This window comes from Anopheles coluzzii, chromosome 2 (genome assembly GCF_943734685.1).
Source record: "Anopheles coluzzii chromosome 2, AcolN3, whole genome shotgun sequence".
NCBI classification, from domain to species: Eukaryota; Metazoa; Arthropoda; class Insecta; order Diptera; family Culicidae; genus Anopheles; species Anopheles coluzzii.
In genome coordinates this window covers 56,883,400-56,894,891 of record NC_064670.1, presented here as the reverse complement: position 1 = coordinate 56,894,891, position 11,492 = coordinate 56,883,400, and the positions used below count along the sequence as shown (strand labels likewise).

The following is an 11,492-nucleotide window of genomic DNA, read 5'->3' as shown; positions in this document are numbered from 1 at the left end:
TATTAAATACGGCTCGAGAAAGGAATTGCCTGATTTCGAAAGATGGGAAAAACCTATTCGTATAAAATTACAAAACGTCTTTTAGTTCAACATTTTATTCCGTCGAATTCTTTCAACCTTGATTATTGTAATATGGCTTGGCGGATTAATCACTACGGTCGTAATTACGGTTAAATTTCCCGCATGTAACACTAACAACATAACTAACACTAAACGAATATCGATTGTTATTTTTATAACTAAGACGATTACAACAATCTCTCTCTTCTACCCGTTCATTAATTAATCTCCAGGATGCTCGGTCTCTGGCTGCAGCCTCCCATTCATGTAGACACAAGCAAGCTCGTGGTTCATCCTTCTCCTCCAAACTCCATCTCAGACACACCTAGAGCTTTTGCATCATCCGTTCGAATGGTCCAAGACTCGTGTCCATAGGAGGTGTGTGTACAGCCGAAAACAAGTGTGTACTTGCTTGACTCCGTACCGTTGTTATTGAAAAGTTGTGAAAATCGACCCAGTTTTATGTTTGAATTGTTAAAGAGTGTTAAGAGCCACCCTGTACAAGCCTTGACAGAGTTCGTCATGCGCCCGATGTTAGGCGACCGTGTGCGTGAAAGCACGATCGACGCGCTTCGGGATAAAGAGATTTGTATATTTTGCATATTTGTGTATTTATTAAAATGATCGACGGACCTCTTAAGCCCACTCGATATATGTAAGGGGTAGGAATATAACATAAATAGTCACACGCTTTACACAACAATAACAAGACGCTAAAGATTCTGGCGAGAGGCGCGAGTAAATTAATACAACTCAACACATTTGCTATTGTCATGCCGGGCTCATACGCATCAGATGCCGCATTCAGAGCAAGACATATACGCAAAAACGGGTCTCGGGAGGCGAAGGCGGTCTTTGTCTCTGGGATGGCCAGCATCGCCCTAGGGCGGATGGTTCTTGCAGGCACGTATAGCTGTATCGACGAGAGCAAAACCGGACAATCGATGCTACCGTTGAGAAGCCCAACGATAAAAGCCAGCCTAGCATTTCGTATTCGGTCGTCGAGTTGGGGTAGCCCTACGCTGGATAGACTCCAAGCGCGCAACCCCCCGAGCAGAGGAGGGCCACCACACAACGCTGCCATACTCCAGCACTGACCGAATAAAAGCACAATAAAGAGTTTCGGTGCAGATTGGGTCAGAGAGCTCGCGAGTCATGTTAACGACTAAACCTAACAATTGACTGCATCTTGTCACAACGTGATCAAGGTGTTGCTCAAACGTGAGTTTCGCGTTGACGAAAACACCCAAGTCCTTGACACAATCGACTCTCTGCAAAGTTTGCCCGTTTAGCGTGTAGTCGAAATGCACTGGAGAGCGCGAACGGCTGATGGTGATGGTAACACACTTATCAACACAAATGGTTAAGGAGTTTCGCGTGCACCAGTTATCGAATTCTTCTAGTGAAGCCTGGAGTATGCGATGGTCGTCTGGTCCCTGGATTTGCCGAAAGATTTTGGTGTCGTCCGCGTAGAGCAGGTGATTATCCGCAGGAAGGATCGTGGAAGGGACGCCAGAAGAAGCATGGAGGGATCTAGATAGATGGGGGACCATCCTAACGGAACCATCCATTAGGTATAATCTCAGCCAAGCAACTAGAGGATCTGGAAGGCCAAGTGTGTCGAGTTTTGCTAGTAATATGACGTGAGATATCCTATCGAAGGCGGTTTTTAAATCAGTGTAAATAACATCTACTTGAAAGCGAGCATTAATGGATTTATGGCAGCTACTGACGAATTGCATAAGGTTTGTGGTTGTCGATCTGTTAGGGACAGATCGTTCTCTACTCTCCCGACCGGCTAAGGCAAAGGACGTATCGTATGGTCCGTTTGTACAACATTACTTAATATTAATAAAAGCTATTGTTGTAGATTCAAGATACAAAAAAGTCGATTGTTATTGGTAATCTTTACTAGAGAAAGGTGAAGTTTATGTGAGAGCGATGTAATAGCACAGTATAAATAGGTGAATATTATTGCGCAAATTCAATAACATTCACACATACACACACGGCACACAACTGGGAGGAAATCAAAACAAGCCGCAGGATTGAAAGATAAAATTTATTTTCTACGATCTGTCCGAGGATCCAGAAGGTGTGAGGCATTTTTGAATCGGCAGTTGGCGACCGGTGTAATGTCGGCAGCGTTTGGAGCCGGCGAATGGAGTTCTCTCAAGGGGCGCCGGTGGTAATCAGACATTACTACGGTTCATAAGAAAACCAGATAAGACAAAATCCACCACAATATCAAACACTCGATCACGCGGCCTCCAAACCAGAGTATGTACCGCTACCATGGCAAAGACAACTAGCAGCATCGTGTTGGCTTCCTAGCGTCCTAGTATGGCTGGCACTACGAAGTCAGCTACTTCCCGGACTTGTTTGAGCTCCGTGAAGCGGTGAAAGCGATGAAGGATATCACAGACGGAGAACGCGCGCCTACATGAGAAGATGGCGCAGACGCGTCTCTTGCTCGCGAGGTGGCAACAAGAAGCTGAACATCGGGAAGAGAAGCTTCGGGCTGACCATCAACGCGAGTGCGAGTCGTTGAATGCGCTCTTGGTTCAAGCCATTGGCAAGAAGCAGGGGCAAAAGCAGCACCATCAGGAGCAGCAACAACAGACTCGACAGCAGCAGGAGCCCTAACATTCCACGTCGTCCAATTCAACGCGCGCCAACGTGATGCAACTAACCGACTCTGACGAGGATGATGAACAGGGCAGTTTCTCCGAGGTTGTTCGTCGCAAATACCGCTTGTGGAGCACCGGTAAGCCACCCGCTCAGCAACAGGAACAACAACAGCAGCAGCAGCAGCAGCAACAACAACGGTAGCAGCAGCAGCAGCAACAACAACAGTAGCACCAAAAGCGGACGCAGCGTCGGCCTAAGGTTGATCTCATCGAGGTAAGCTCTACAGTACGCTTGCAAAATTCCCCTAATCGATTGCAACACTCCCCTATATGATTGCAAACATCCACAGCTTGCTTGCAACATTCCCCTACCGATTTACAACATTGCCCTAAGTGATTGGACTATTCCCTTATATGATTCGAAACCCTGTAATAACACGTGGTCGATCTGGTTGAGGGTATGGTATGGACCTTATGTATTTTTTGCGCGCAAATTTGGTACTTCCAACAACCAGATTGTTTGCTGCGGCGAAACGGACCAATCTACTACCATTATCGCTACTGTGCTCATGCAGACTGTGACAGCCAGTGTATTGGCGGTACATTGGCTCCCTACCAACTTTTGCGTTCCCAAGTCCCCCAGGATGATTATGAGATCCGTAAAACAGGTCCTTCTCCTCTTCCTCTTTCTCTTCGGTAGGGGCGTGAACGTTTATGAGGCTTATATTATAGTATTTGCCTCGCATGCGCAGGGTGCATAGCCTATCGTTTATAGCCTTGAAATCCATGATTGCGGGTTTCAACCGGGGACCTATGGCGAAACCCGTTCCGAGCACGCGGTGGCGGTCGTGGCAGCTGTAGTAAATGTCGTAGCAATGCTTACCACGCCTGTTGTGTACACCGTTCCCTAGCCACCGAATCTTATGTAGAGCTACGAGGTCCATGCTCAGTGTGGCTAGGGCATCATAAAGTTTTTTCAAGGTTCCGGCTTCGCTTAGAGTGCGTACGTTCCATGAGCCCATTTTAAAAGTAGTCCTGGGGCATTGCGTAGGGCCGGTATTGTTGGTTCCGTTTCGATAATTCCTGGTGCTTTCCGTAGTCTGGTGATACATAAGACTGGGTGACTGGCCCCACGCCCACGTGACCGTTTCTTCTAATTTTCGTCACTTCTTTCTTCTTCTCTTCTTCTTCTTCGGCTCAACAACCGATGTCGGTCAAGGCCTGCCTGTACCCACTTGTGGGCTTTGGCTTTCAGTGACTAATTGATTTCCCCCCCCCCCCCCATAGCAGGATAGTCAGTCCTACGTATGGCGGCGCGGTCTATTTGGGGATTGAACCCATGACAGGAATGTTGTTAAGTCGTACGAGTTGACGACTGTACTACGAGACCGGCTCAACTTCTTTCTTCTAATTTTCTTTAATTCTTCTTCTTAGTTTTCTTTTACTCTTTTTTCTCTAAGTTTATGATAATCTCTACGCTCTACCTGTGTTTTTTCGTTTATGTTTTGCTAGGTCAAGACTAGTTTAATTAGGTTTTTCATGAATGATTTTTTATTTGTTAGTTATTAATTAGTTTGAAGTCGTCATTATTTAGCCTTGATGGCGGATATTGGATTCCACAAATGACTACAAGGACTGTGTAGGAACGAGGTCAAGTATTTGCCAAAATCGCTTTGGCCATCTTGGATGCCCTTTGACAGCAGATAGCACTGGAAAGCTTATCAAACCCTTAAACCATTATTATTAAAAGAGGCATCAATACATTTGGTGAAACATTCAACAACCAATTTACAATTTTCTTCTGATGATTGGACCGATTTAACATTTTTATCACAATTAAATTTTGAATCGTAAAAGACTCTTAGATGTCAAACTGCCTGTAACGAACTTTTGGCTACTTGTCAAATCGTTCTATATTACTTGACCTCGTTCCTACACAGTCCTTGTTCCATACATTTTACGTCTCTTCAAGCTGCATATGCGATTTGGCAGCCGAAATTTAAAAAAAGATGAAGATGAATTTTTGGTTCATAAAAATATTGGTCAAAGGAGGCCATGTTTTCCCATAGTTCTTGGATACTTCATAGCAACACCTTCATCAATTTTCCTCAACGTGAATATCTCTCTAAGCTGACGGTCCCTTGAAGATTCACCTTAGAGAGATTTCACTGTATTAGATTTCTAACATTTTATAATGTAATAATTTATTTATGTGCAAAAATAAATAAATAAATAAATAAATCGCTTTCTCCTGGCCCGCGGCACACGATCATTTACAAAATTTGGCCCTTTACCTTAAAAGGTTGACGACTACTGCTTGAAAGTGATGCATATTTAAAGTGATCAACTGAAAAGCATAACCAGTACAGGTTATCTTGATCCTGCGTTCTGCGTTTTTCTCCTTTGGCAGGTTCGTTCAGTTACGGAACTATTCCCATCACTTTCGGATCCCATCACTAATTTATGCACATGAATTGGTAGACAATCATTCATCTCGGAAATAATGCGTCTAATTGACGACCACTTGCTGTTTCTGTATGTTATTGTGTGCCAAATGTATTTCTTTTTTTTTTTTTTAATTCGGACACTATTGCAGGAATCAAGGTGCAAAACAATAAATTTGTGTTGATGTATACCTTTTCCAAACGTGAATCGTAAAAGTTTAAACATAACTTGGTGATATTCATTGGAAATGACTTACTATTACCTATTATTAGGAGTTTCTCGTTCGTTTCCTTTTTTTATAGAAATGTACATAAAATGCAGCTAAGGGAATAAATATATGGATGTATTTAATTGAATCTTATAGCAACATCAATTTTGTTACGGAGAATAATGGAATATAAATTATTGTAACTTTTAAAAATTGATTGAAATATTAACTGCTCATCTTTCCACAATACATCAATAATAATCGGGAACCGGAGCGCATGCTACTCGGACGAAATCGGTGTACCGCACATGGCCGTTGCTTGAAACATTTGCTTCACGAAATATATTATCAACCTAGTACGATGTTACCAGTCGCAGAATGAAATCGATAGAAGAAGGTTGAGATAAGATAAGGGTATCCAGAACCTCTTCCTGGTGGAGCTTTACACTTACCTCACGAAACGATAGCCCTTCGCCCCAATTCTGAAGAAGGTGACGTAGCTGCCGAGCTGGTATTGTACCTCGACCTGTTTTGTCACCTGCTTTGAACGCCTGTATTACCTCGTCGGGAAGATTTTCCACTCGTGAATGCTGATGCATGACTTCAAGAAAGTCTGCGAAGCTCATACGGCCATTTTTCTTCTTCAGATACTGGGTCAACTCTTGAATGGTGGGAGAAAGTCCCAGCGAACGCATTATTACCGTCAGCTCATCCAACGTAGTAATGTGACCCGAACGGGCAAACAAGTAAAAACACTCGCGAAACTCTGTAAATCAAAGAAAACACAAAAAAAGACAGTTTTTTTCAATCTATGTTACAACAAAACACCATGTTGTTTTTTTTTTAGATCCAGTATTTCACAAAACTGGACACGTACCATCAATATCTTGTTCCTTGAAATAACGGGCCTGGAAAATGATTAAGCAAAAGATTTTTGTATCTTTTATAGGATCAAATGAAATTAATTCGTAATAGAAATATACAAACCATTGTAGAGCAAGTACGGTTGTTAACAAATATGGAAAATATCGTTTTGAAAGCCTACAATTAACTTGTTGATACGCTTCGTTTAGCTTTTCTGAACTACGAATCAAGCAGGGCTGTTTCACCTTTTTTCATCCCCATCGCTGTCAAACCGTTTTGTCCGATTTCTTGCGCACGATTACGATCACACTGTGCATAAAGTACACGGATATTCCTTTAATATTTTTTTATGCAAATTGGAAGCTTCTTGAGCTTTCAGTATTTTCCCATATATATATATTATGTAAAATTAATGAAAAATATTTTTGTTTACCTACTGTTACATAAAACAAATGGTCGAACAAATAACCACGGAAACGACGCCGCTTCGTGAGTAGCTGTCAAAACATTGTGCTGTGTGTACAAGCCTTGCTAATTATTTTTCTATGCGTTCTGCTTTGGTAAAAAGGTTTCGGGAAAGTAGCTCGATTTGGGATCAAAACAAATCATTGAATCCTACATTATCTACCTATATCATCATTCAGTAAGCAGCATCGGAATGTTGTCCAGGAAGAGTAAGGATAAGTCTATTAAAGAAGGTGTGGTAGGTAAATACGTGAAAAAAGATACCCCTCCGGAAATTCCAAGTGAGTATAGTGGTGCTAAATAAAGAAACGTATCTTAAATATCGAAATGTACCAAGTGCACATCGTTTCTTATTGCATGCTAGTAGCTGGGAAAAATCAATGACCTAATACAATTTTGCAACGTTTATTTGTAGCCGTCAACGTTTGGACTACAGAGCAAAACAAAAGCAAGCTAGCTAAAGCTAGGCGCACCTCCCAACAAGTCGTCTCCAATCCCGGCCAACCACCTGGACAGCCGCTGACTGCTAATAGTAGTAATATTCAGAATCTGCAAAAATTTGGCAATTCCAAGGTATTGACAAAAGTGGGAGGTCTGGGTCACGAGGGAAAGTATACCCCTAGCAATAATGTTCCGAACTTAGCTCACAAGTTTGTCAGTATAAGTCCAAACACTGAACCTAGTGGAATCAGTTTGATGAACGGAAATGCAAAACAACTTCCCTTAATTCTGGTTAAAACCCCGACCTCAAACATGGGCATTGCATCTGTTCCGATGAACGATGTGAGAAACAACAATAGCCACGGAAACTATGTGGACATCGATACGATTGATCAGATCCTGATGCAGCAAAGTGAAGCGAACCAGTACCGATTGCAAAAACAGCAGCAGCAGCAAATGTTTCTACAAGAAGAGCACGAACAAAAACAATTACAGCAGCAGCATCTACAACGCCAAGCGTCACAGCAGCACCAAAAGGATCAACGTCAAGAGCAACAGCGCCAGGAGCATTTGGAAATCCTCGAACTTCCGGAGCAGCAAGACCAACAGCAGCAACTTCAAAATCAAGATCAACAGCAGGATCATAACGCTTTAAATGGCCAACGCTATGCTACCAATTTTGAAAGGCAGCTGTCTTACAACCAACATCACGCCAACAACCATAGAAATGGTTTTGACAATTTCGGGCATTTGTTGCGAAATGGTAGCCCTATAGCAGCATCCGGTTCGTCAGGAAACAGCTTGACTAACGAGCAAACCTTGTTTATACGTCACTATTCTACCCGGCAACCGCCTCAGCACTCGTCTTCATCGCAACAACCGCAAAGTCAGCACCAATCAGAAACAGCACAACAGGATCATTTGTACCCCATTTACGAAAACCAATCCCGATTGATTGGTCGCCCCGAATCGCCGATTTACAGTAACACAAACTCCGGCACGCTTTATCAGAACTATAGTAGTAACAATTCTTCGCACCAATCGTTATATTCGAATGTTTGTGTCGCTGGCCAAGCTACGGGAGAGTCTGGAAGCAGTGACAGCCCTGGTCTCACACAATCACAAGCATTGCAAGCTTCCTCTCTTCAGGCCCAAACGCAACCGCTTTACTCCAATATGATAGTTGGCAGTGGCAAACCTAATGGTGTTACGTACGGAGAAGTTATTTTACGCACCGCTCGCATCGGCCCGACTGGTGTTGCTGGCAGTTCGGTTGCAGCACAACGAGGTATTACTCAGGGTCCCGCTGGCCAGCAACCTGAAGGAGACAGTAGCGAAGATGAATTAATGCTGCCACCTGGCTGGTCAGTGGATTACACGTTAAGAGGAAGAAAATATTATATTGATCATAACACCAAAACGACCCACTGGGCACATCCGCTTGATCGAAAGGCTCTACCGACAGGTTGGCAGCGGATAGAGGCGGCTCGATATGGAACCATTTTCAAGTAAGTAAACTCTCCGTTGGGATAGCTATTATACCACTGAGTGAAGGTATAACATAAAGGCAAAGATACCATTCTCTAAGTTCTACATAAATATCGTAGCTATGTGTTTAGGAACCAGTTGAATTAGTTTATCTTGTTGCTATTCAACAGTTCGCCAATCACTTGGTCCTTAATTATGTAATTGAATTTATCCAATTCAAACGTTTCAATTGTTTCTCTTCACCAGCTATATTACTGCGGAACAGACTTTGCCTTACCTGACCTCCTGCTTTTTACCACATGGGCCACCGGTGGAAATTCCGCGTCCGATTGTGTCCCATTTCTCTCGTCACAGTGCCCTTGTTCCGGCAAACCCTTACAACACAGAAAAAGTCCCTGAGTGGCTGTTTCTCTATGCAAAATGTAAGTGCTTTGTAGTGTAGTATATTCCTTTTGTTGGTATCATTAAACCTTTTTTAATGAATTTTAGCCTCCTCGGAGAAAGATCACATTATCAAATGGGACATGTTTCAGCTACAGCAACTAGAAGATTTCCTTGGCATAATGAAAAAGTTGTATCGACAAGAATGCAACATTATCGTTGCCAAATACGAAGTGATCAGGTAGGTAGAGAGGTACACCTTCAAGTAAGTGATTCGTAATTCGCATTATCTTTCATTGCAGGATACAGATACACTCACGAATGCAGGAGCTCCGAAGGATTTAATCGGACTGGATGGAACTTATGTACCAGTGCTTTAAAATTGTGATATCAACCAGTTCCTTCATCGAAAATTTGCATGAGCAATGAGGCATATTCATCATGAGAATTTAAAACATCACTCAAATATTAGGTGTAAAAGGCTTGTGAATGTTCCTCTGTGCCTTGAGTTGACATATTTATCCGACGGGGTATCAGCATTGTGTATCATTATTAAATATATTTAATATTGAAGATAGTAACAAGAAACCGATTACTACATATCCTTCATATTTCACTACATTTTTAAACGTTTTTTTTTATTTTATTTTACGAATAAAGTACTCTTTCCATACGATTTTCCTTGGTTTTCCTTAGCTTTCTACACTAGACGTGGACGTACTATCGGCAGAGCGAATTACGTGATGATCCTTCAGCTCGTATTCGTCCGTTTTCGTTAGCCCGCTTAGCTTGACCACCTTTGCGTTCGGCAGATTTAACTGCTTTGCGAAACGAATAGCCTGTGGTAGTTGCGCTTCTTCGTCGGTTTTGTAACCATAGAATTTGGCCCAATCGTTACGCCCGGTATAGATCATGTAACAAACACCTCCGAACGCATTCCAAGCTACTACAGCGTAGAACAAGCTCAAGCGACTCTTCCAAAGATGTGCCCGGTCCAGTGCTATTGGATTTGTTCTGCGTCGTATCCATCTTCGCAACCAGCGTGGCTGTTGAAACAGGGTCATTCTTCGGCGATTCCTATTTTGGTGAACAATTTATTTACCAATTCACAACAATCTGCTGTCATCCGTTTTTGTTGTTGCATAAGTACAGTGACGGCTATCTGACATATCTCCGTATTAATACACGATGCGCAATCTCAGATTGCGCATATATTCGTTTTATCAAAACATAAGTCATTTCGCGTAGCCAACCCTGAGCTATAAACGTCATTTCCATACATTTTCAGATTGCGCCAAGATTGCGCATAAATTTTCAAGATTATATGTCCGAGATATATATATATTTTTTGACAGATAAATATATCAAACCGACCCGTTTGACAGATAAATATATGCGCAATCTGAGATTGCGCATCGTCTATTGCTACGGTCTCACACCGTTTCTACACGGCACGTTTTCTGGGAAAATCGCTAGCGAAACTGCATTGTACTCTTTATCAAATGTCTTTAGCGCCTTTCGCAGAAGAGGTGTTGCGTAGAAACGGTGTCACGGAAATTTGCGAATAGAGCTGACACAAGGCAAAAATCAATTACAGAGAGTCACGAGCTTGGATTTAATAATGAAAATAGTACTATCTTTATTGGTTATCACATTGCTGGGCAGGCAATATGCACTAGCCGATCATGGAGTGGAAGAGTTCGACGATACCGCACGATATGCAATCGAAGGCAGGGTGTATCCGCCCGAATTGTACGGAGGAGATCCGGATCTTGCCTGGCAGCTAGATACACAAATATCCATCAACGGTGGTGAATACAAGGGATTTCTTCGTGAAGACGGCAGCTTTCTGATTAGCTCAGTGCCATCAGGTAGCTATGTGGTCGAGATCGTAAACCCCGACTATTTCTACGAACCCGTGAGGGTAGAAATCAATCCAAAAGGAAAGTTTCGGGCTCGTAAACTGAATTACGTTCAGCCATCTCAAGTGCTGCAGCTGCCCTATCCCTTGAAGTTGAAGGCGCTTACTCGATTCCGGTACTTCCAGCAACGGGAGCAATGGAAGATAACTGATTTTCTGTTTAATCCGATGGTGTTAATGATGATTCTTCCTCTGGGTATCATGCTCATTCTGCCGAAAATCATGAGCGATCCAGAGACGAAGAAGGAAATGGAAAATTTGAACTTATCAAAGGTAAGTTGAGCTTTTATTCTACATGTGTTCTAGATGCCCGGCTAAATACGTTACACGAATAAAAATACAAACACAATCGTTTCTTTTAGATGACGAATGATTTGCCTGAATTCAGTGAAATGCTAACGTCCTACTTCACGAGCGGTTCTGCGGCAGCCGCTGCAGCCAAAGCGGGAAAAGACAAAGACAAAGCCAAACCAAAGCAAAGCAAAAAGAAAAATTAATAATCCATGTATCGAGCAAGCTAATGTCAATGCTCGTTGCTACAAATAAATTTGACAAATTTATAGATAGTGTAATTTAATTATATATTCAT

The 11,492-nt window shown here is 42.5% G+C and overlaps 4 protein-coding genes across 4 annotated transcripts; 2 read left to right on the top strand and 2 right to left on the bottom strand.

The window, feature by feature from the left end:
• Nucleotides 1-5,457: 5,457 nt before the first annotated feature.
• On the bottom strand, nt 5,458-6,452 carry LOC120953288 (calmodulin). The gene is made up of 4 exons (XM_040373091.2): nt 6,331-6,452; nt 6,221-6,251; nt 5,796-6,109; nt 5,458-5,696 (listed from the first exon to the last, which is right to left on the bottom strand). The coding sequence occupies exons 1-4, from the start codon at nt 6,331-6,333 to the stop codon at nt 5,595-5,597; spliced, it is 450 nt and encodes a 149-aa protein (XP_040229025.1). The 5' UTR covers nt 6,334-6,452; the 3' UTR covers nt 5,458-5,594.
• A 59-nt stretch (nt 6,453-6,511) lies between these two features.
• Nucleotides 6,512-9,658, top strand: LOC120953280 (scaffold protein salvador). The gene is made up of 6 exons (XM_040373080.2): nt 6,512-6,696; nt 6,776-6,953; nt 7,088-8,621; nt 8,848-9,023; nt 9,091-9,223; nt 9,285-9,658. The coding sequence occupies exons 2-6, from the start codon at nt 6,866-6,868 to the stop codon at nt 9,325-9,327; spliced, it is 1,974 nt and encodes a 657-aa protein (XP_040229014.1). The 5' UTR covers nt 6,512-6,696; nt 6,776-6,865; the 3' UTR covers nt 9,328-9,658.
• On the bottom strand, nt 9,588-10,150 carry LOC120953289 (uncharacterized). The gene has a single exon (XM_040373092.2). It carries the CDS (start codon nt 10,044-10,046, stop codon nt 9,675-9,677), a length of 372 nt encoding a protein of 123 aa, XP_040229026.1. The 5' UTR covers nt 10,047-10,150; the 3' UTR covers nt 9,588-9,674.
• Nucleotides 10,151-10,483: 333 nt separating this feature from the next.
• LOC120953287 (ER membrane protein complex subunit 7 homolog) lies at nt 10,484-11,475 on the top strand. The gene is made up of 2 exons (XM_040373090.2): nt 10,484-11,176; nt 11,266-11,475. Exons 1-2 carry the CDS (start codon nt 10,604-10,606, stop codon nt 11,398-11,400), a joined length of 708 nt encoding a protein of 235 aa, XP_040229024.1. The 5' UTR covers nt 10,484-10,603; the 3' UTR covers nt 11,401-11,475.
• Nucleotides 11,476-11,492: the final 17 nt, after the last annotated feature.

Excerpts from the sequence above, each read along its gene's own strand:
- LOC120953288 (XM_040373091.2), bottom strand. Across the intron at positions 6,110-6,220 it reads CAAGGAACAAGATATTGATG|AGTTTCGCGAGTGTTTTTAC; the intron begins GTACGTGTCCAG and ends TTTGATTTACAG. Across the intron at positions 5,697-5,795 it reads AAGGGCTATCGTTTCGTGAG|GTTGATAATATATTTCGTGA; the intron begins GTAAGTGTAAAG and ends ACATCGTACTAG.
- LOC120953280 (XM_040373080.2), top strand. The coding sequence starts at position 6,866 with ATGTTGTCCAGGAAGAGTAAGGATAAGTCTATTAAAGAAGGTGTGGTA. Across the intron at positions 9,024-9,090 it reads GCTGTTTCTCTATGCAAAAT|CCTCCTCGGAGAAAGATCAC; the intron begins GTAAGTGCTTTG and ends AATGAATTTTAG. Across the intron at positions 9,224-9,284 it reads GCCAAATACGAAGTGATCAG|GATACAGATACACTCACGAA; the intron begins GTAGGTAGAGAG and ends CTTTCATTGCAG.
- LOC120953289 (XM_040373092.2), bottom strand. The coding sequence starts at position 10,046 with ATGACCCTGTTTCAACAGCCACGCTGGTTGCGAAGATGGATACGACGC.
- LOC120953287 (XM_040373090.2), top strand. The coding sequence starts at position 10,604 with ATGAAAATAGTACTATCTTTATTGGTTATCACATTGCTGGGCAGGCAA. Across the intron at positions 11,177-11,265 it reads AAAATTTGAACTTATCAAAG|ATGACGAATGATTTGCCTGA; the intron begins GTAAGTTGAGCT and ends CGTTTCTTTTAG.